The sequence below is a fragment of the Rhea pennata genome, chromosome 1, assembly GCF_028389875.1.
Source record: "Rhea pennata isolate bPtePen1 chromosome 1, bPtePen1.pri, whole genome shotgun sequence".
Lineage (NCBI taxonomy): Eukaryota > Metazoa > Chordata > Aves > Rheiformes > Rheidae > Rhea > Rhea pennata.
The window spans coordinates 27,128,884-27,149,664 of NC_084663.1; the positions used below are offsets into that span (position 1 = coordinate 27,128,884).

At 36.1% G+C, this 20,781-nt stretch overlaps 1 protein-coding gene and 1 non-coding gene across 2 annotated transcripts in view; one reads left to right on the plus strand and one right to left on the minus strand.

The window, feature by feature from the left end:
• CFTR (CF transmembrane conductance regulator) overlaps window positions 1-20,781 on the minus strand; it is an 88,769-nt gene that overhangs the window by 56,101 nt on the left and 11,887 nt on the right. The window contains exons 4-11 of the mRNA XM_062599118.1: window positions 17,461-17,676; window positions 16,495-16,584; window positions 15,009-15,172; window positions 14,416-14,541; window positions 9,076-9,322; window positions 6,715-6,807; window positions 6,000-6,182; window positions 3,239-3,430 (exon numbers count right to left, since the gene is read on the minus strand). Of these exons, the coding sequence (XP_062455102.1) occupies window positions 3,239-3,430; window positions 6,000-6,182; window positions 6,715-6,807; window positions 9,076-9,322; window positions 14,416-14,541; window positions 15,009-15,172; window positions 16,495-16,584; window positions 17,461-17,676 (1,311 nt within the window). The remainder of the gene's footprint in view (window positions 1-3,238; window positions 3,431-5,999; window positions 6,183-6,714; window positions 6,808-9,075; window positions 9,323-14,415; window positions 14,542-15,008; window positions 15,173-16,494; window positions 16,585-17,460; window positions 17,677-20,781) is intronic.
• On the plus strand, window positions 756-826 carry TRNAM-CAU (transfer RNA methionine (anticodon CAU)). Its single transcript has one exon. It is a non-coding gene; the product is annotated as a tRNA-Met (tRNA).

Sequence of the window (20,781 nt, forward strand, 5' to 3'; positions counted from 1 at the left end):
TATTAACACCTTGGCAGTGTATTCATGAGGCATACAGTTCTCCAATATATCATCATTTTTTTTAATCTTTGTCTTCTGGTTTCAGGTACAACATCATGAGCAGGTGTATCGGTATAACAGAAGGGTAAGTGGAAAGCTGCAAGATGGTAAGAATAAAAAACTGAGGGTGGAAATTTCTTAAGCTGAATATGCATGTCGAGAAAATAGGTCATAACTACCTAAATTCTTTAAACAAAATAACATCTAGGCTAAATGTCTAGACTAAATATTTTAATGTTCTAGATTGCTAATGTGAGCTCATAAAATAAATAAATAAAGGTAAATCCTTTCGTTCCTCATACTTATATTACTTTCCAGTAAAGTTAACTGGGAATATTCAAAATTCATCACAGTGGAATCCATCTTTTCAATCTTTCTTTTGATGGTTCCGTACAAAGATAGAATAAAATGTAAAACAACAAGAATATTTTTTAGAAAAATAACATTTCCTCCATCCAAACCCCACCCCAAACAAAGTATTTTAGGTAATAGGTTCCACAACTACATTGCCTTTCTTTGGGAGTACAGAATCAAAATCTAATAAATAAAATATTCCAACCTCTAAATAAAAACAAACATTTTATTTCTGGAAAGCTAAAAATACAGAAAACTGCATTAAATATTTCATTGCACTTTCTATCTTTCATAATTACTTGAGATAAATTTACTTCAAGCATTTAATGGCTCTAAAGAGGTTGTAAATGATAATGGGGGTAGGTTTAGCTCAGCTGGTTAGAGCATGGTGCTCATAATGCCAAGGTCATGGGTTCGATCCCCGTATGGGCCACTCCTTTGAGGGTGGGACTAGATGATCTCCAGAGGTCCTTTCCAGCCTTACCAATTCTATGATACTGTATGACAACAGCTTAGGAACTAGACTATGTACTAGTCAAAAAAAGTTAGGAAAAAAATGTAGTACTAGTGCACTGGTCTTTTTAAAAATTCTCATGTATCGCAAAATGATTGAAGTTAAGATTATTTAGTATTATTTGGATATCTGCATAGACCTAAAACAAAGTACAGAGCACCTAGTATCATGTTTGCCAGCCTCAGTCCCTCATTCTGCTCTTGGATAAAAATGGGCTATTCACTGTTTTTCAGGAAGCCCCAAACCTAAGTATATGGTGTGATATGACCATCACAGGGGAAGAAGACTCTGAATTTAGCAACTGCTCTTATTACCTTCTCTGGGCTGGATCATCAGTATGTTTCTGCTATAGAGTGATGACAGAGATGGAAAAGCAGCAAGACTATTTCAAAAGGATATTGCATGCTGCCATAGAAACATGTCCAATTGCTCACTGAGTCAAACAAAGGAGATGGCTTCATCTTCCTAAGAAAGTGCCTGAGACTATAGAGCTTGAAAGAAAATCTCATTTAGCCATATATATACCCAGAGGTGTATTTGAACTGACTTTTAGCATATGTGCAGTACAGAAATAAATTCTCTTTCATCTCCAATTCTTTGTCCATTTTGAAGAGTCCATGCAAGAACTAGACAATGACTGTTCCTACATTCAGGTGTACTATGGAACTACTTAGGAAAACTCAAGAGAAGAGTGAACACTCTCATGCAGAAGTTCTCTGGCACCTTTTCTTTTATGAAGGACAAGAACACACATAACCTCAACAAAGCACTAACTCTTCTTCTCACAATACACCCTTAAAAAATATACACTAGGGAATAAGCAGGGAATCAATATTTGATATCAATCATTAAATCTGCTATACTAAGCCTTATTTAGTAACCAAAATATAAAAACTATGAGACTAGAATGTAGAATAATAATGATAAAGTAATGCATTTGGCTTAATTCCAGATCATTCTGCCTTCTCTTCAGGCCAGTCTGATTTATTCAGCTTCAGTCCAGAAGCAAAATATCCTTATAAACACCATACTCCATCTGAAATAATGAGCCCTTCTAGGACGTGAAGTATATCATTCAGCACAGAGCCGTATTAACACAGATCAAAGGTGGCGTGATGGAGCCTATACGGAGAACAAAGGCACTCCAGCCTACTGACATGGAGAGGTCCTCATCACTAATCACTTTCTACTCTAGAGGTTCCATCCCTGGGGCCTGCAACGAGAAGCCTCTTTAGGCAAAGATAGTTTCAAACTGGTGCAATGAGTTAACTGTTGGAGCGTAGGCATTAGCTACAGCTTTTAAGACAGGGGTTAGGGACTGCTCTTCAGAGAGCTTAACACAGAATAAGTTCATTCTCTCATCTTCAGAAGCTTTCAGAGAAAATTTCCTGCAAACCACAATCCAAACACAACCTGAAAGGGCCATAAACATATACAAAACATTACTTTATCGCCTAACTATATCCTACTCTGAGGTAAAATACAGTAACTTCATCTTATTTTTAAACAGACTAGCTATTGTTTTCTTGCTTGACTGGAACTAAAAGAAAATATGTTTCACTGTGTGGCCTAAAGAAAGATCCTGTTCAGCATAGTTAAATATTTATTGTTTTGATCTGCACCTTACAGATAATATGCCTGATCTTATGGCACAGGAATAGGAGTGAAAAGATCTGAAATGTTGGGTCCTTCTGTATCTTGCAATGTGAAAAGATACCTTCTCCTACACCACCCTCTAGCAACATAGAGCAAACATACAGACATTTCCACTTCATTGTACTAATTATGGACTAACTATCGACTAATTACAGACATTACATGAAGACTGATCCTGCAATAATTTTCAGTAGGGAAATTTTCATTGTATACACAAAAAATTACTTCACAAAGAGTTTTATTTTCCACGGGAGCAGTTTTCAATCTGAGGGGTAAAAGAAAGTTCAGAACAGGAAAAGCAGCATTATTCATTGAGAAAAAATGTTTAAAAAATGTGAAAAATTTTGCAGAAACAAAATTTTTTACATTTTTTTAACATTAATATGTTTACCCAGGTTATTAATCAGCAACAAAGACTGAGAAGGCAGATGACGTATAATATTGGAGCCAGCTTATTTAGCTCTGGTTGTGTAAGCTGCCAGAACTGGAAAGAACCATCAGTATCTCTGTAAAGGGGCTGGCAATGAACTGACTTGGAATTTTACAAAATCTTGGTGCCAGGTTGGGTTCATTAAATCTGAAAATGTCTTGCTTACTTAAGCCCTGCTCCCTGACTTTCTTTGGGGTTTTTCATTTGAGTTGAGTCACAAGTCTTAAGAGTCCTAGAAGACTGACCTCTTCTAGTTGACAGGCTTTGATGACACTCTTGTATCGGTATTCGTCATAGGACACACCAAAAATGATGTTTTCTTTTATTGTTCCAGGCATAATCCAGGAGACTTGAGGTGAAAAGGAAATCCTTCCACTGTGTTTAATTTTACCCTGTGAAGGCTCCAATTCTCCCATTATCAACATCAGAAGAGAAGTCTGAAAATCATTAACAGTTAGTTAATATATCAGAGAATTGTACAATTATAACAAATGCTAAACAAAACGTGAGTCACCCTGCTAAGTCACTTGACAAATAACAGGATGGTACAAGTGTCTTGTAAAAAGAGTCTCTACAACCCCTGATATAGTGCAAGCCATAATTAGTGGAGATTTTCATGATATATATGGTTCTGAAAACGCCTCTGAAGTAAGAAAAACTTCATTCAGTGAATGAGAAAAACTTGTAAAATATCTTGTAAACAAGGCACACTGCTGCAAAAGTATTTAGTTTTAATTAAACTTGTAGAACTTCCACACGGTAAAATGCGAGTAACTGTAAGAGACATAAAGCATTAGCATTTATGCAGAATATTATTTAATTTTTAACACTATCAGTGACTATTTTGTTTGTTCCTTGTATAACACAATTCACATTTACAATTTTGCTAGTGTTTATAAGCCCTTTATCTTTATTGCCTTGAAAAGTGCAATTTCTTTTGTGTATATATAATTACTCACATAATCTACTCGGTGTGATCTGAATTTTCCTCTATAACTGTTAACTTATTTACGTGAATACATGACCTAAGCATCTATACTGTTTCCCTTCATAAAAGAATTGATTGTAATTTCAATACTGACATGTTATAATTTCAAAGTTAATCAGTAGCTTGTAGTAACCTTGTCACACATCACTGGCTACTAGATCAAAGAATACAGTTGAGAAATACAAGGAAAAATATGTTACAGAGGCATTCCAGTGGTGTTCTTATCATTAATAAACAGTCAACAAAGCAGGGACGTAGCAGTCAAAGATCTAAAATTCTTTCTAAATCACTGTTTCATGCTGTCAAGCTCAATCTTTGACAAGTTATAGAATATGCAGGGGAATTTCATGAGACTTCTTTATGTTAGACCAGAATCTGCATTTTTCAAAATGCTGAGTAAGAACTTTCTGATCTTGCAGAGGACAGTTATTTAGTATGTTTTGCACATTGAATATTAAACTAACTATGCCATAAAATTTAAATGAAAAAACACCTAGTAGTGAAGCAGTGTTAAGAGCTGATGTCAGGTTCCATACCAATTACAGACAAATTATGTGTGTATGCTTTTTCATGGGCCTGATAATTCCTATAAAACACAGTAACATCTTAAGTAGCAAGAAGAAAACCTTAAATTAAGGGAGTGACAGGAAAGAAGGAAGACTCTGTGTGTGGAAGGGAGGACTAAGTGTAAAATTTTATTTTTCATATACTGTTGGATAATATAATTAGTATAGCTGAATGAAGGAGATGCACACAAATCCTACTGCACTTTCTGATTGTCATTTTTGAATTACAAGAATCAGGGTTTTAGCCCTAGCAAAAGACATCTGAGATTAACAGCAACAACAGAAGATGACTGTTTTGTTAATTGAGAATCATCACACCAATATGCATCCCAACATATCAACAGCTATACATGCCTGCAAACTCACGTCCTCGGTCGTCTGTTTTTTCCTATTGGTATCATAACTGAGAAACAAGATTAAAGCCTTAACGGATTGAAATTGATGGATCCTTTGCCATAGACTTCATCACACCAACACTTGGGTGATGAATCAAAGACATTGGACTTCACCCAATGAAAATAAAGGAAGTCAGAATATATTCACCAATACTTTGTTAAACAAGAAAAGTTGCCAAGTGCAAAATGAATATTTGTTTTGACTTTCACGTCTTCTCAAAGGACCCACAAAAGACAAAAGACTCATCTAATTAGTTGCTATTCAATGTGAATAAGAATATCACAATTCAACTCATTCTACTTATGTTAATGAGGTTAACCAGATGTGTTATCTACAAACTAAATGTACTGATAACATTTTGGAGTTATAAAATGACCACAGTTTTTCTCAGAAAACCAGCAGTTTTCACAGCACATCCCTGGACTTGTTCTCCAGGCTTTCACATGGAATTCAGAAGAGTCTGCCTGAGCCGAGCAATTTAGGAACCGGAAAACAAATGACCAGTGTATCTAGGCTATGTGTCTTAGTTACCAGACTAACTAGTGTCAGGCTGCTATCAAATTACTGACAGCTTTGTCTTCAAAAATTTCCTTAAAATGTTTGCAAGACAGGAATAAAATTTCTTTCAACCACACAAAGTAGTCTAGATATCTATGCTAGGTTCTCCAGTTTATTGTTCTAAAGGCAGGGAGATTCTCACCATGAGCATTAACTTCGCATTTCCACAGGAAAACCAGAAGAGTTTGTATTATTCCGGCCAATCTCCTTTTACTTTGTATGGAGAATAGCTTTGTCACTGAAATTGTTATTTCCTTATTAAATCTGTGTCCCTGTATGTACAAAAAATCTAGCAAATCATTTTCATCCTGGTCACAGCCTAGCACTTAAATAACTTTTAGCCATTTTATTGAAACGTCTATTTTATTGATAAATCCTCCTACAGCCACTATTTTCACATGGAGTATAGGAAAGGAAGAATATAGCGACAATACAGATGACACAACATTTCCTGTAAAATAATTATGATTTTTACTGAAACAACAGAAATGGAAATACCTTGCCTGCTCCAGTAGATCCAGAAACAGCTAATAACTGTCCCTTCTCAATCTTGAAATTTATATCCTGAAGAACAGGAGAGCCATGAAGAGGAAAATTACTGAAGAAGAGATTATTGTCAATGCTAGGGGCTTTGCTGTTGTTGTTTTCCTGTTTTGCTTTTACAAATAGCTCTCCAATTCCCTGCAACATACATATATGCATCTTTGTATATACATAAACAATAAATAAGACATGCACATGCAGATATGTATATCATACTGTGGATTAAAAAAACATATGAACTTATTATTCTGACATTAGGTTTTCTATATATAACCTATTTATTATACTCTTAAAATAATATATATTTTAATATACATATTGATCTTACTCTTAAATTTGCTAGGCATAAATGAAGTGCACTAATTACAAAACTTTTTTTCCCAGTGTTTATACAATGCTGGAGTTTGATTCTGATTTCAGGTTGGTTTAAATGAGGAATAAACCCTTAATACAGACCTTAGCATTTATTATAGGGCCTCTTCCAAAGCTTCACAGTTCTGGATAACTTGTTATTTTGTATTAATTACTTAGCACACATTCCTTGCCTCCTGATGGCTGAAGCCAGTTAAAGTGAGACAGCGTAGTCTTCCCATTTTAGAGAATATCAATGCAAAAAACAGTGAAAATGATATTCTCTGTATTTGAATTTAGTTTGGGTAAAAGTACTAACCTCATCCCAGAAGGCTGTTACTCCATCCAGCTCAACCCCAGTTGTTGTTAGATTATACTCCAGTGCTTTATATTCTTCTTTTAGCAAAAAATCCTATGAACAGAACATGTGACAGGAAACAATAAGGGACGATGGACGTTCTACACAAAGCAGTACATATTTACCTACACTGAGCACAGTTAATATTTCTGGTAGTGCTATTCCATTGCAGTGTCTTAGAGCGAGGCACGCGTACAGCTTACATAACATCTTCTGAAGGCAGCAGAAACTGTCTTTTTAAGCTATTGATACTTTCATTGCTATGGGAAACATAAGGATGAATGCATTTGTTTCTGATTTAGAGATACACCAAAACTTGGCATTTCCTTTATTTTTAGGACTCATATTGGGCAATGCTAACCTTCCAAACTTAATCCTTTCTAAATAAAACTTTGTTTTGGGAGTAGGATGTGGAAAGTTATATTCTGGTAAACAAAGAAAAAAAACGAGCTATGCACTCCTATCTTGCTTATTCCGGAACTACAAAGTTTTATATTAATTAGGGTGGTGTATCCGCTAAAAAAAAAGGCAGATAACAGTGCTGGTTATTGCAGCACTGAAGTAGTGTAATTTCAAATGACAGAAGCCAGCAATCATATGCTTGTGTTCTTTTGGGGGATAATCTTTAGGTTGTGCAGTCTGCGGATATGATCTCCTTTAAACTGTCTTTTTAAATTATATGAGATCAAGGAGGTCTACCTAAACAATGCGGTGGATGAACTAAGGAGATCTTAAGGAAGAAAATCAGTTCTTCACAGCAAACTTGCAAGTTTCCCAAAGAAAACAAACAGAAGTGAAAAAGCAGACGATTGAAAGGGCAAGTACTGAAAAATAGAATGACAAAACACACACGAGAGATGAAAATGGGTAGATAGGCTTTCAAAACAGAGACTGTGGGGTCCGCCCAGGGAGCTGCTGGAGCACTGACAGTCAGTGAAAACACACTGATCCCTAAAGACTTCATGATCTAGAAAACATTCTCCAGCCATATGGCAAATAAAACACCCTGGAGGACATATCTGGCCCAATGAACTCTCTAAATTCATGAGGAAAACTAAAACAAAGAAATATATGGACGGCTTATTATTTTTTCTTGGGACAAGTAAACCACTCGTGTTCTAGGAGTCTATGTAGTCTATATATGGAGTCTGTATTAAACCTATCACAAAGAGATTACTAGAGCACTTGCACAACTAACATCGCCAAAGACAAGCGTTAGACACAGTGGAGACAATGATATGACAACTGGGCCTGCAAATTCTGTGAAAAGGTATTGGACCCACTATTCCAGGATATATTCCAGACAGGCCGCTGTCTACTAAACACCTAGGGAATCCTGAGAGCATGAAGACTCAGTGAATTGAGATCCAGTATGGTAGCCTTCTGAATGTCCAAGAGAAAGGTTCATGTCTAGATTGCTGGAATTTCCTGCCCAATTAAAAATCAGAAAAATTCAAAAAAAATTCAATATATGACTCTAATTCAGTATTAAGGTTCAGATTTCTAATTCAGATCTGTAAATATCATACTGGGTATTTTTATCATACTAAAATAATAAAATGTATATTTTATCAAGTAACATCTTAATATTTTAAAACATTAATTGCATTAAGTATTTAAAAACATTTTAAATATTCCAAAAAATCCTGAGATTAAGACCCAAAATTGAATAAAAATTGTTTCTTTGTGGAGTGATTTCAAAACAGCAGTTAAAACAGACAGAGCTCATGAGAATTCATCCTCAATTCTTTCTGTGCATATAAGCTTTTGATGCTGGTATAGGAGCAACAGATCTTGGTAGGTAAGGTAGGTAGGTAATAATTACTGGCACTGTAGTTATGCTTACTGCTCATGATGAATGAGGTGCACACTTGCATAAGATGCACCATCTCCACTGTTCTTGCCACTAATAGTAAGGGAGGCAGATTTACGATTGCAACAACTGGTAGGTAGCTTTGGCATATAAAGCATATAGTAATTTTCTACTTCCTTTACTGAAGGAAAAATATCTCTTAAGCACCATAAATTATTATATTCTTTTATTAAGTTCCTTATTCTGCATGAAGAGTATTTAACTAAATGCCCCCGTTTCAAAATAGCAGTGTGCAGGTAACGTAAAAGTGTTATGGTTATGCTGCCTGGGGAACTACATACCAACAACAAGATTTATAGTGACACTTCATGGTGTGTAGTCAAAGCAGTATATAGTATATTCAGAAAGTCTGCATAAACGCTCTGATCCTTTGTTGATCAACTGACAAGATAACATGCTATAAAGAATTAGCTTACGTACTTGAGAAGATTTTTGTGCATGTACCCTACCTGTATTTTGTTTATTGCTCCAATAGAGTCATACCAGGTCTGTACCGCCCAGGGAAACTGCCTGGTCACTGTCATTCGAAGAACAATGCAGAAGGAAATGGTGGTAAATATTTTTCGGAGGATAATTCCTTTAGTCACAGCATATGGAAGCACAGCCAAAAACACCACAAAAAAACCCGAGAAGAAGAAAGCTGAGCTGTTGAAATATCTCACATAAGCAGCTTTTCGGGTTAGCTTCAGTTCAGTTCTGTTAAAAAAAAATATATAAATAATTAGTGACAATTCCATAGTTAACATCCTACAATCTTCTGCATGGAACTGTTGGCAAAATAATTAAAATAGAGGCTCATTTATTTTCTAAGACTACAGTTAGAAGGCAAGATTCAAAACAGTTTTCTGGCCTTAAAAAATAACTGCAGACCAGTTTAGGCACCAACATTCAGAGATGTTATACAAAATAACCATGACCTATGCCATGGATACCTCATAAATCCCAAGCCTCTACACTTCCTGGTAAAATCATCCTTATGCATCTAATGCTGTGTTGTGTGATACCCTCCCAGAAGCGTGATCCCCTACTGAACTGGCACTTTAAGCTCCATGGAAAATACTTCTGTGGAAATAAGATACTCTGATGGGACAAATTTGCTATATATGATCATACAAATACTAAGAACAAACCCATACCATGGTAATTATTATAGTGTCATCTTCTTTTGCAGAACAGCCTACTAACAGCCTCATCCAAGAAGTAAGTTATTAGTCTACCTCAGCCTGAAGAGGTAGAAGGCAGTGGATCTTTCTCCAGCTTTTCTGCTGAAGCTTATGTACTGTGCAGTCAGGAATGCAACTAGTGATTACTCTCAAGCTACTTCTGCAATGTTTACGCATCTTATAGCAAGCTATTAAATAAAAAGAGAAATAATCCAGGGAGCATAAGTACTTTTCTGAGTTGATAGCCTTAACTCACTATGCTGAAGGATCGGTTTTCAATTAGCTGCTCTTCTTTTGGCCCGATTCACTTCACATTCCTAGGGCCCAGCAGTTCAGCTTTTCGTGTGTACAGACACTTCTGCTGCAGTGTAAGGGAAGGGTTTTCAATTGAACTGAGGCTAGAGACGGAGCTAGCATCCAGCATGCACATTTGCTGAGTGAGTGCTCCAGCCCCCATCAGGTTGTACAACAGTTAGCAATCACGCTGGTGAAGGCAATTCCTGCCCTTGTAAAAGCTGAGCACCATAATCTTTAAGTATTTCTTAGTACTAAGCCAATCTCTGCAGGTAAAGTAAATCCAGGATTTCAGGGCTTTTTCAGGCCCCTTCTTCAGTTCCATGCTGCATGTTTATAAGACTTTCGCATGCATCAGTCTTACCACTTTCATCAACAAAGCATTTCTAAAAGCTTCTGAGAGAAAACCCAAGCTCAGTCAGTTTTGGAGCAGGATGCCTCACACTTCTTATTAAGGCTGCATTTCACTGCAGAGGCATGAAGAAAATAGCCAGGCATGCAAGTAACGACAACAGTTGTAGCCGTTGCCCTGGAGAAAGGGCCTTGCAAGTCCCTCCACAGCTTGTATGAGACTGTGGGTGGCAGCACTGAATAGGGATAACAAAAACTTTTGGTTTTGCTGCTTGGTCAGTTCCAAGCAAAGCCTAGGTAGAAGGTACTAAAAGTCTTTCCACTGCTGAAGCACACAGAATTTATTCCAAAGAGTAAATTCTCCAAGAGTATACTCTGATATACTAACCATTTTCAGTGTGCTCCCAAGAATGAGCCACAAGCAAAAGTTTTCCAGAGGTGGATCTGCCTGTGATTTGGACTTGAGTGCTAGGCAAACTGGGCACCCATTTGGGACACACCTTGCTGAGGCCATATAGGTTCTTAGAGTGAGGATATAAGGGTGACTATAGGTGTCACATATGTATAGAAACAAACCAGCTTTTTGGAGACATCCTAGCTTTTAATTCAGTAATTCAATTATTAAAAACAAACAAAAACAAAAACAAAACAAAACAAAACAAAAAGTCAAATCAGAAGGAAAGAGTTAAGTGCCAAAATGCAGCAAACAACCTGCAGTAGCTGCATCAGGACTTCGAAAAGAAATATAAAGAGAAATGAAAAGAGAAACAGCACTGAGAGAAACTGAGGACATACATCACTGTCAGTATCAGAAAGCAGGGGGAGGAGGAAAAAAATCACACTGTTCCTGAAGGAAGTCTTGAGTTTTGTGGTGCGCAAAAACTCAAAACAGCAATACACACATGGACATCATTCAAAGATCAAGTTAAAACATTTTTTTTTCAAAAATTAAGAAAATAAATTTTGCAAGGAAAAAAAAAGTCAAACAAAACCCTTTTCCCTTGAAAAAATCTGTCCAAGTCATACTACATTTTTCAATGGAAAAAATTCTAAGCCAGATGCAATCCTTGTGGTAAATTGGCAGAGAAACCAGAAGATAATGTGAGATACCAAGTATATGTGAAGATATTTTCTTCATAAATCATGTGTAGGGAGCAGGGGGTAAAGTTTCCTTATATCAGATGAACATTCATCAGCAGAGTCTCCCACTCCTGTCCTTTGGGAAAAAGCTATTGAGAGCAATTTAGATGAAATTTAAAGAATTTTCCAGTCTTCTTAATGTTTTTCTCCTGCAGAAGTAATAGAATTTGTCCTGGTAATGACACAATATTCTCAATGACTGGGATTTGGCTATGTTTCTGTGGACTTAACAACAACACCAACAAGAATGATAGTCTTTCTTGTTCATTTGCTTTTAATAAGCATATTCTACTAAAATAACCTTAGCCATAGCATCTTGGAGAAGTAGTAGCTTGGGACAAATGATGATCATCTTTAAGAAGTGCCTCCAGAAGTGTTTTCTTTTTTTTTTAACAGATTTAGTTTTTTAAAAGATTGTCAAATATAGAAAAAAGTGAGGAGTAGAGAAAGAGTAGGAAAAAGTCAGTGCAATAGGAATTAAGGTGAAAAGTACAAAGTAAAATCCTGAGGAAAAGCAAAAAACACTAATTTTGGAGGAAGAGTCAGGTGTGATTTTTGTAGCAAGACACTATGGAAAAGAATGAATTACTTAGTTTCTCATTGTGCTAATCTGAAAAAAGCTTTCTAACAACACTAACATGTTGATATTAGTGAGACCAATTTTGAAACACTATGGCCCAATTCACTTTTGGGGAAGTGTTCCTTGATTATCCAGTAAATGTCAAAGATGTCCAAATAGGCCAAACACCATGATACATTTGGTATCAGCATATAGTTACAGCCTCTCCGAACTCATAGGCTCTTAGGAAGTACATATAGGTTGTCGACCAGCGTGTATGTCTGTTTTTGCACCGATGTCACTGCAGTCAGTGCAAACACACGAGCTTGCATTTCTTTGCTCTGAATAAGGATGGGTCTTCTGTTGGCAAAGTAAGGACACTTCCAGCCCTGGATTTCACCCCTTCTACTGCTATACTAGGGCAGAGAGCAACAGTTTGGTGCTGTGGCTATTTAATTCTCTGAATATATTGTATAGCCTATAGAAGTGCAGATATGTTTATTCAGACATCTGTTATGAACAGCTGTTATGAAGGCTGTTATTAGTACAGTCTTAAGACAGCAGACAGCCCCAATTGCAGCATCCATTTGGGGGAGGTTATCTGGGGCAGTGTAACACTCTCAGAATAGCCAGTCTTGTCAGCTCGAGTCTAGCAGCACAGGTAAGTCTAGTTCATTAAACTAGAGCTGATTAAATTGGGTTGCATTGAAAAATGCCAGCTCACAGAAACACTTTGGTAACAAATGAGTTATAATGCACTGTTGCTAAAATGCAGATATAACTTTACTCATGCTTTCTCGTTTCCTACCAGCTTAACAAACCAACTGATTGGGAGCCCTGCAGGGCAGGCTCAGCAAGCAAAATTCAACTGAAACTCTGACATTCCTAGTTTGACCTGCTCTGGTCTTCACCAAACAACCCTTAGGATAGCCCCAAGAATATGTTATTTTGGTGCATGAGAAGCAAAAAGAGAAACAATGATCTTGTAATATTTCTATCACTCTTCCTTGTCTTTTAAAAATCCATGCATAATAAATTCCAGCATTACAGTATCCACTATAAAAAATTTTTTAAAAACTCAGAATACAAAATGACAGTCCTTTTTCCAAGTTTATGTAGCCATTTTGTGGAACATAAATATGAATCTTAATTCATTTCTACAGGAGCTAAGCTACCAAATCACAAGATTTGGTCTAAAATCTCCTAAAAGCAATGCAATGTGATTGAATGAATTCTAACGTGGATCTATCCTAGGACTGGAATTTCAGACCTGGATTCACACTGAGTTTTCTCAGAGCTTTTATAATAAAGTATTATAAAATTTAAGAATTTTCTTATTCTGATGGTAAAGAACAGCTAACTTTTCCTGGACTGTCTTTCAGAAAGCATAATAGAAGCAGCTGAACATGAAGGTGTTTGTGCAATAATAAATTTTCTTTTATTTACATGATAATAAGATGCTTATATTTCTTTTCTTTTCTATTGTTTTCCCAATCACACACCTGGTGCAGAACTCTAATTCTTTCCAAAGGACTAAACAAGCACATTGGACAGCTTCAGTGCAGCGTCACATATCGATCACTATGTCACTTCTCCTCCTCTCCCTCAGGACTTCCTATCAGTAATGAAAGCCCTGGTTCTCATAGCTCTCACCTAGACAAACTAGCTCTTTTACCTCCTTTATGCTTCTCGTAGCTCTGGTAGTTCTGGCAGCTTTCAGATCAATCTCAATGTTAATTGAAATGATCAGCATTATACAAGGCTATCCACAGACAACAAATGTTAATGTAATTGTACAGAACGAATACATGAAGCTGTGTTACTTTAATCCTCACACAGACTGTGTGTAACATTTAACAGACAGCTTTATTGCATTTCTCAGAAAATGGCTGCAAAGGACTCATACCGTTTCCTCCACTGCAGAATAGGAAAGTCTGTAAAGCCTTAAGTAATCAACACAAAAGGGCTTTTTATTGTACAGTGAGGATGGGGTTGGCCAGAAACAAACACAGATGCCACAATTGTTTTACCTGTGCAGGCTAAACACTGAAATATCATTAAACAAATGAGGAAGCAAATAACAAAAAAAAAACCCCTCCATAGTGAACTTGACAAATTGGGGAAAAAAATAAGCTACAGTGTGGGAATACATGGTTAGTTTACGGAGGATTAATATTTGTGTGCTTTACTTCTTAACTAACATGACCACAGATGCTGTTCATAATCACTTTTTTTTTTTTTGATCATGTAGAAAAATTTGACTGACAAATGAGAATACTTACTCACGGAGGCTTTCAATCATTTTTTCCATTGCATCTTCCCAACAATAGACTTTAACTGACTGTATATTTTCAATTATTTCTGAGGTGATGACAAGTCTCTCGTTGATCTTTCCTGCTCTCTTATCCCTAGAAAGTGAAAAAGCCAATAGATCAATTTTCATTTATTTAATTCTGTAGTTTGTATCATATCACATCTTAAGAAAATACCTGTACTATATTCCTACACTTAATATATTTATTCTGATAACATTATTGTGAAACACATGAAAGGAAATATCACAAATGAAGTGAGTTTAACTAAGGAGAAGATAAAAGCTCTAATAAGAATAAATCAGGTCACTAATGGGGAGTTTTCATTCTTCTATGAACTTTTTTCACTATTTGCTGCACATTAGACCTTTCACTCTTCTCATATTTAGACAGCTGCTGCTAAGTAAGAAAAGACTTGTCTCTACTATCCTGGCACTTTTAGTGTTCTTTGGACTACTCTTTGGTAACAATGTAACAACTATAAATCCTTAATTAGTGGTGTAACCTTCTAAAATTAATGTGTTTCAGGCAAAAATATTGAAATATTCCAACAATATCTTCACCTGTATTTCATCATCCTTCGTCCCAGCCAGGCTTGGAAAAGGACTAAGATTATTAGAAAAGCAAGTCCAGAAAATGCAGAAGCTTGTAACATTTCCCAGAGCAGTCCCATCAGCAGTACTACTTGTAAAGGTGCAATCCATACAAAATGAGCCAGTGCAAGACCCTGCAGAAACCCACGGGAGAGAATAATAATAAAATAAAATAAAGACGCGCTCTGAAAACTGCATGAAAAGAAGTCATTAAAGTGGCGCTTTGAAAAATGTAAGTACAAATTTTTTCCAGTAGTAAAACAAGTTTATAAAGGAAGATTTGCAGTTCTGAGCACATAGCATTCTGGGTGTTAGTTAAGATGACAGCACAGCAATACATACACATTCCACACCTAAGCTTTGATTTTTCGCAAGGCAAAGTTCAATCTACAATTGTCTCTTCACTATGTAGGCACATGAGGAAAAACCCAGCTCTGTAAAAGTAAACAGATCATTGACTCTGGCATTTTCAATCACTGCAAGATGAGAAAAAGTCACAAAAGAATCTTCTAAGAATATTTAATTTTATATAGGAAGCAAATATTATTTTGGTGAAAAGATGACTGTTGTATGAATGCAACTAATTCAAAACAGATTGCTGCCTATTTTGGTAATATTCCTTCACTTTAGTCTATCATTAGACAGATTTTGGATTGACTTCTGTGATCAGGCTGAGAAACAGCACCTGCATAGAACTCTCTGTTACTGCAGCTACACTGCTGCCAGCACCTGACCTAGCTTGCTCAGAGTTAGCTCACGTCACTGTATATAGCAATACACTATTTAAAACAAGCATACCCTACTCTCTGCCATCAGGTTTCCTGCTTCTTCCATAGGAAACAAATCTCATTCTATCAATGGGACAATCAAATATACACTCTGAATAGAAGTTAATGGATTTTCTAGCCCCCACAACCATTAGTAGGGATTTACCTTCATCTTTAATGAAAGAAAATTTTCATATGAGACTTTGAAAGTTTCTTCTGAGGTGTATTGGAAATGATTCCTAATCAGGTCATACATCAACGCGTATTCAGGCATTTATAAGAGTGGGTAATATTAACAATAAAATGCTGAACATCAGGAAAAGAGACTGAAGGATGGAATTAGTTGAGTTCTGACTACTGTGAAACTGTGTAATGCAGGGAAGTTTCCCTGCTGATTTTCACTGGACTGTAGAATAAGCATGTTTTTAATGGTATACCTATTCTTATGTTTGTTTTATTAATCAGCCTAAGAGATAAACTATGATCTAAGTTTCCAAATGAGCATTTCCATGATCACAGGCCGACATCTACTCTTAAGTTAGGAGTGCACTTTCATTTCATATTTACAATGAGAACAGTCACTGAGGTCCACCATTTATTCTCCTTCCTTAATATTTGTCATGAATAGCTTGAAGTTTTCCTTTTGTATTTAATAGCTTACCAAATGGATTAAACAAGCAAAAATATACCTCATCAAATTTGTTCAGATTGTTGGAAAGAAGACTGACCAATTGTCCAGTACTTATTTTATCTAGGACTCTGCTTGACAGTTTTAAGGTCTGTAAAAGAAAACAACACCTTGTAACTCAATCCTATAAAACAGAATAAATACAAATAAAAATAGTAGGCAACAGTACAGTACTATAAATAACAATTCACTTATCAGCTTTATGCTATAAAGAAACAGTCTCATTAAAATTATTTATGTTGCTTGAGTTTAATATAGCCATTAAATTGCTTTACAAATATTGATTTATTGACACAGTCCTTGCTTTCTGTTGCATATTTTATGTACATATATATGCAAATGCAAGTTTTAATTAAGCAGGCATGCTGTGTGTTGCTGTGGATCCTCAAAAATCCCCTACTGTGATTCTCTTGACAAAGACTTTCTGAAAGATGTTTCCATAGTGAGCTTTATATTAGAGTAACTAACATATCTGCTTAAATAAGCTGCTTTTGGAAACCTTTTGAAATCTTTAGATTTGTGATTGTGCATGAATGCGAACGTGCAAAGTATGAGTATCTATTGATACTTCATGTTACCAGGTTCTGACACTTTATCATTCAAACTTGATCCCTTCTATATTATATTTACTGTCTAGATCTTCACCTCTAATCCTCTTTGAAAATATTCTTTGGCCACTACCATACATTACTTTTCCTTTTCCTATGTACATAGCAGGAGCACAGCAGTAGCACAATTAAGGCATCTCACTGCATATCCAGAAAGTCTGAACTCACACAGAGGCTGACTTCAGTCAGCCCTGTTGTACATGAGTATTTAATTCTTTAGACTTAGAAAATGGAGAGCCATCAGAAACTAATGTTAGCCATATTATTCATTGTTTACCTTGACTAACAAAACTACTGATTCAAAAAACTATGCAGGTTATGGACAGAGGTTTTGCTTTAAGTGTGAATGAAACAGTTACCTTCTTATAAATCAAGCTAAACATAGCTATTCTCATTTGCATCCCTATATGATGAAGACCAAATATAGCAGGGTGTATGAGTAGTGTTCTCACAAGGAAGAGAAGGCACAAGCCAATGCCCAAGTAGTAGGCTATGGATCTTTCATGGGAGTTGTCTGGATCATAGGAAGCTATTATTCTTCCCAGTAAAAGGGGCTGCACAGATTTGGTGACTTCCTGCAGATGAAAACAAAAGAGAATAATTTTGGTTAGTGGTTTATCTTTTTTAAATGATGAACATTTTCATTTCAAGTCCTATCAATTGATACTTCCACCTGCATATCTTAAATGAGGAGGCTGGGTCTGTTCACTGTGCAAACCAGAGAAAGATGCACAATAATCACACGGTAGAAGACAGCTCACCACTTTCTTAATCTATGATGTTCTTGCAACTGCTGCAAAGCAAATCTAATTCATAAGTTTTGTTTGGTTGTTTTCTATAAAAATGGCAATTGACTTCCTTTTCAAAATTGTAATGGGCTAGCCACATAACATGATTGAATCCAGCCTAATAGGCTGGATTTTTTTTTCCACTAGAGAAACTGTATTCAGTGGACTTTACTGGAACAAATAGGACATAGAAGATTCACAGGCCCCGAAATAAATACTACGAACAACACAGAGAAAATCTGTGTAAAACATAAAGTAAATAGAAAGCATAATAGAATAAAAATATAAACAATTTAGATTCTCCTACTCCACAGTTCTAGATCATTGTATCCAGAGCTACAACAAAAGTAGGATAAGAGAAGCATAAATGCTAGGGGAGATAAGTATTAAAAAAAAAAAGAAAAGGGGGGGGGGAGTCAGTCCCTCCTGCCCTGCTAGCCCCAGCACTTTCCATACCATGTCCATACCATGGGCAACATGGTACAAAATCAGAGCAGGAGAGGAAAAAGAGGGAGCATCACACTGACAAATTGCAAGGCACCAAAATGACCTGCTTGTAGCTCTGACTTTATTCTTAGTCTGCTATTACATTCATCTTCAGTCTCCTTTTTTGTTGTAATTAAACCCCACAAGTGTTACCTCATCATTGCTTTCCATTTACCTTTCTTCATGTCCTGATTATTCTTATTTTCATTCCTATAGCCTTATCCTATTCCTTCTCTGCCTTTTGTCCTCTCTTTCCTTCTCCAATTCTTCCCCAAAACTACAAAAATCATCAGTATACTGTGGTCTATTAATTTGCTTCATCTTCTGTATGAGTTTCTGAAGGGTGTGAAGTATGCATGTACTCCTTTCCTTGTTTCATTGTTATTGTAAGTGTAAAAATATTTAGTGCTAAGAATTTGTATGTGTCTCCTCATCCTTCTTTCTGTTGTGTCTGTTCACTCTCAGCAGAAAGTGTCAGATACTTCAAAAATAGCAAGCAACCATTAAATTTGCTTGTGTATGTGTTAAGTTCTGTCAAATATTTATTAGTACTGTCTTCAAGCTCAAAACCACACAGATCAAAATCAGAGAGACAGAGAGAAGTGAATTAGTGGAGCACAGCTATAATTAATGTTTTTCAGTGAAAAAATCATTGGGTGAATCACCTTTAATTTTTTTCTCCTTTAGGTTCCTTTTGGTGTCTCACATAGCAGCAGTCCCAACCATCTCTGCAAGTTGTGCTGTATTCTCTTTTGACTATCATCATTGTTTGAGTTGGAATGATAATTTACATCTTGAATAGAATACCTGGTTTATGCACTACTTTTCCCAGATTAAAAACAATTGTGCACCAACACAAATTCTGTAAATCGGGAGTCTACTCCGATAGAGACTTCAGTGTTATTAGCAGGCAAAGGGAGGAGTGTTTATTAAAACACACATGACCTAAGGCAGCTGTGCTTAGACCATATGCATCCAGAAGCAGCAAATCAAAACTCTACAAAACTCACAAAATACAAAACAGTCACCGTTCAAGGACAATGCAGTGCTTTCATACTCTCAGAGATCCCAAGATAAGCTTTTATATATATGCTTAAAATAGCAAGCTTTTTTCTGTATTTACACTTATTCCACCAAAAATGTCGTGCTCTGCAACTGTGTTTGTTGTGAATATAAAGGTATTGCATACATGTCTAACTTGCTGGAAAAAAGGTGATTTACAGACTGTCTATGAGTAGAATAATGATTGGCAATATGCCAGATTGTTTGCTATCTCAGTTGGTGTAGAAATCCACTGGTTTACAGAGGAGGTTTTTAGCGTATCTGTTTAAAAAATTATTATCCAGGCAGTATGCAAATGAAAGTAAGATTAGACTACATATAGTCTGTATATATTGATACAGAATATCCAGTTATTATAAATAGATAAAATATAAACTGATTTAGCATATAGTGATATAGAATGACCTGCTTTAAAAGGTTTCTAACAGGAAATACAGTTTTCAGTAGTCTGCTTTTTGCTTTCCCTGTTCTTTACTCTCCCCTCAGCACTCACCGCAGACCAATGAGAAACTCATAAATGTTACCCTCCACAGAAACTCTTATTAAAAGGTTAAAGATCATATGATCTGAAGGGAAATGAGGATACCATGCTAGATGGATGTTTGAGCTGACCTGGTATGACTATTCTTATGCAATGAGAACATACAAATTATATGTATTCTGTGTATGCTCAATCACACTGAATTTTGAAAACAGTAAAGTGCATTGCTGTTTTGGCAGGTGCCCAAAGAGTGCTTCAGAACTTTCATATCCCTCCCCCTCTAAAACACAAGTGACCTATATGTGAGAACTTCAGGAAACCCTCATTAGATTCTCTTGGAATATCACACTGAAATCATTTTCAAGTTAATGTTACCAGCCACTTTGCCTGAATGGAAATGCACATTTCCCAAGGATGAACATAAGAGAAAAATGTATATGGAATCAAACCAATTCTCACAGCAAAGTCCTCAATTTGCTAGCCAGTAAGTCATCAAAAAGTAAGATTTTTTTTCACCATCACATCATTTTTCTTTAAATTGCAAAACAGATGTCTGCTGGTAAGATGAAACATGGAAGCTGTTTAGAGCAGCAGGGAAGCAGATACATTAAGTGAACTACTTCAATGTACCTAGCACAATTTGTAAGGGAGAATTGTAGTACTCTGGGGGGGGAAGAGTGCAAATGTCCACCCTTCAATAACATCATTACCTACAGTGCATGAGGTGAAAGAGAGAAACAAAAAAACTACTAGACCTAATGAGAGCAAAGCTGTGATGCTAGTTGCAACAACCACACAAACAGCAGGGATGTAAACAGAATTTAAAACATACTCAGAGGAAAGTGCTACAGAAATGGCTCAGG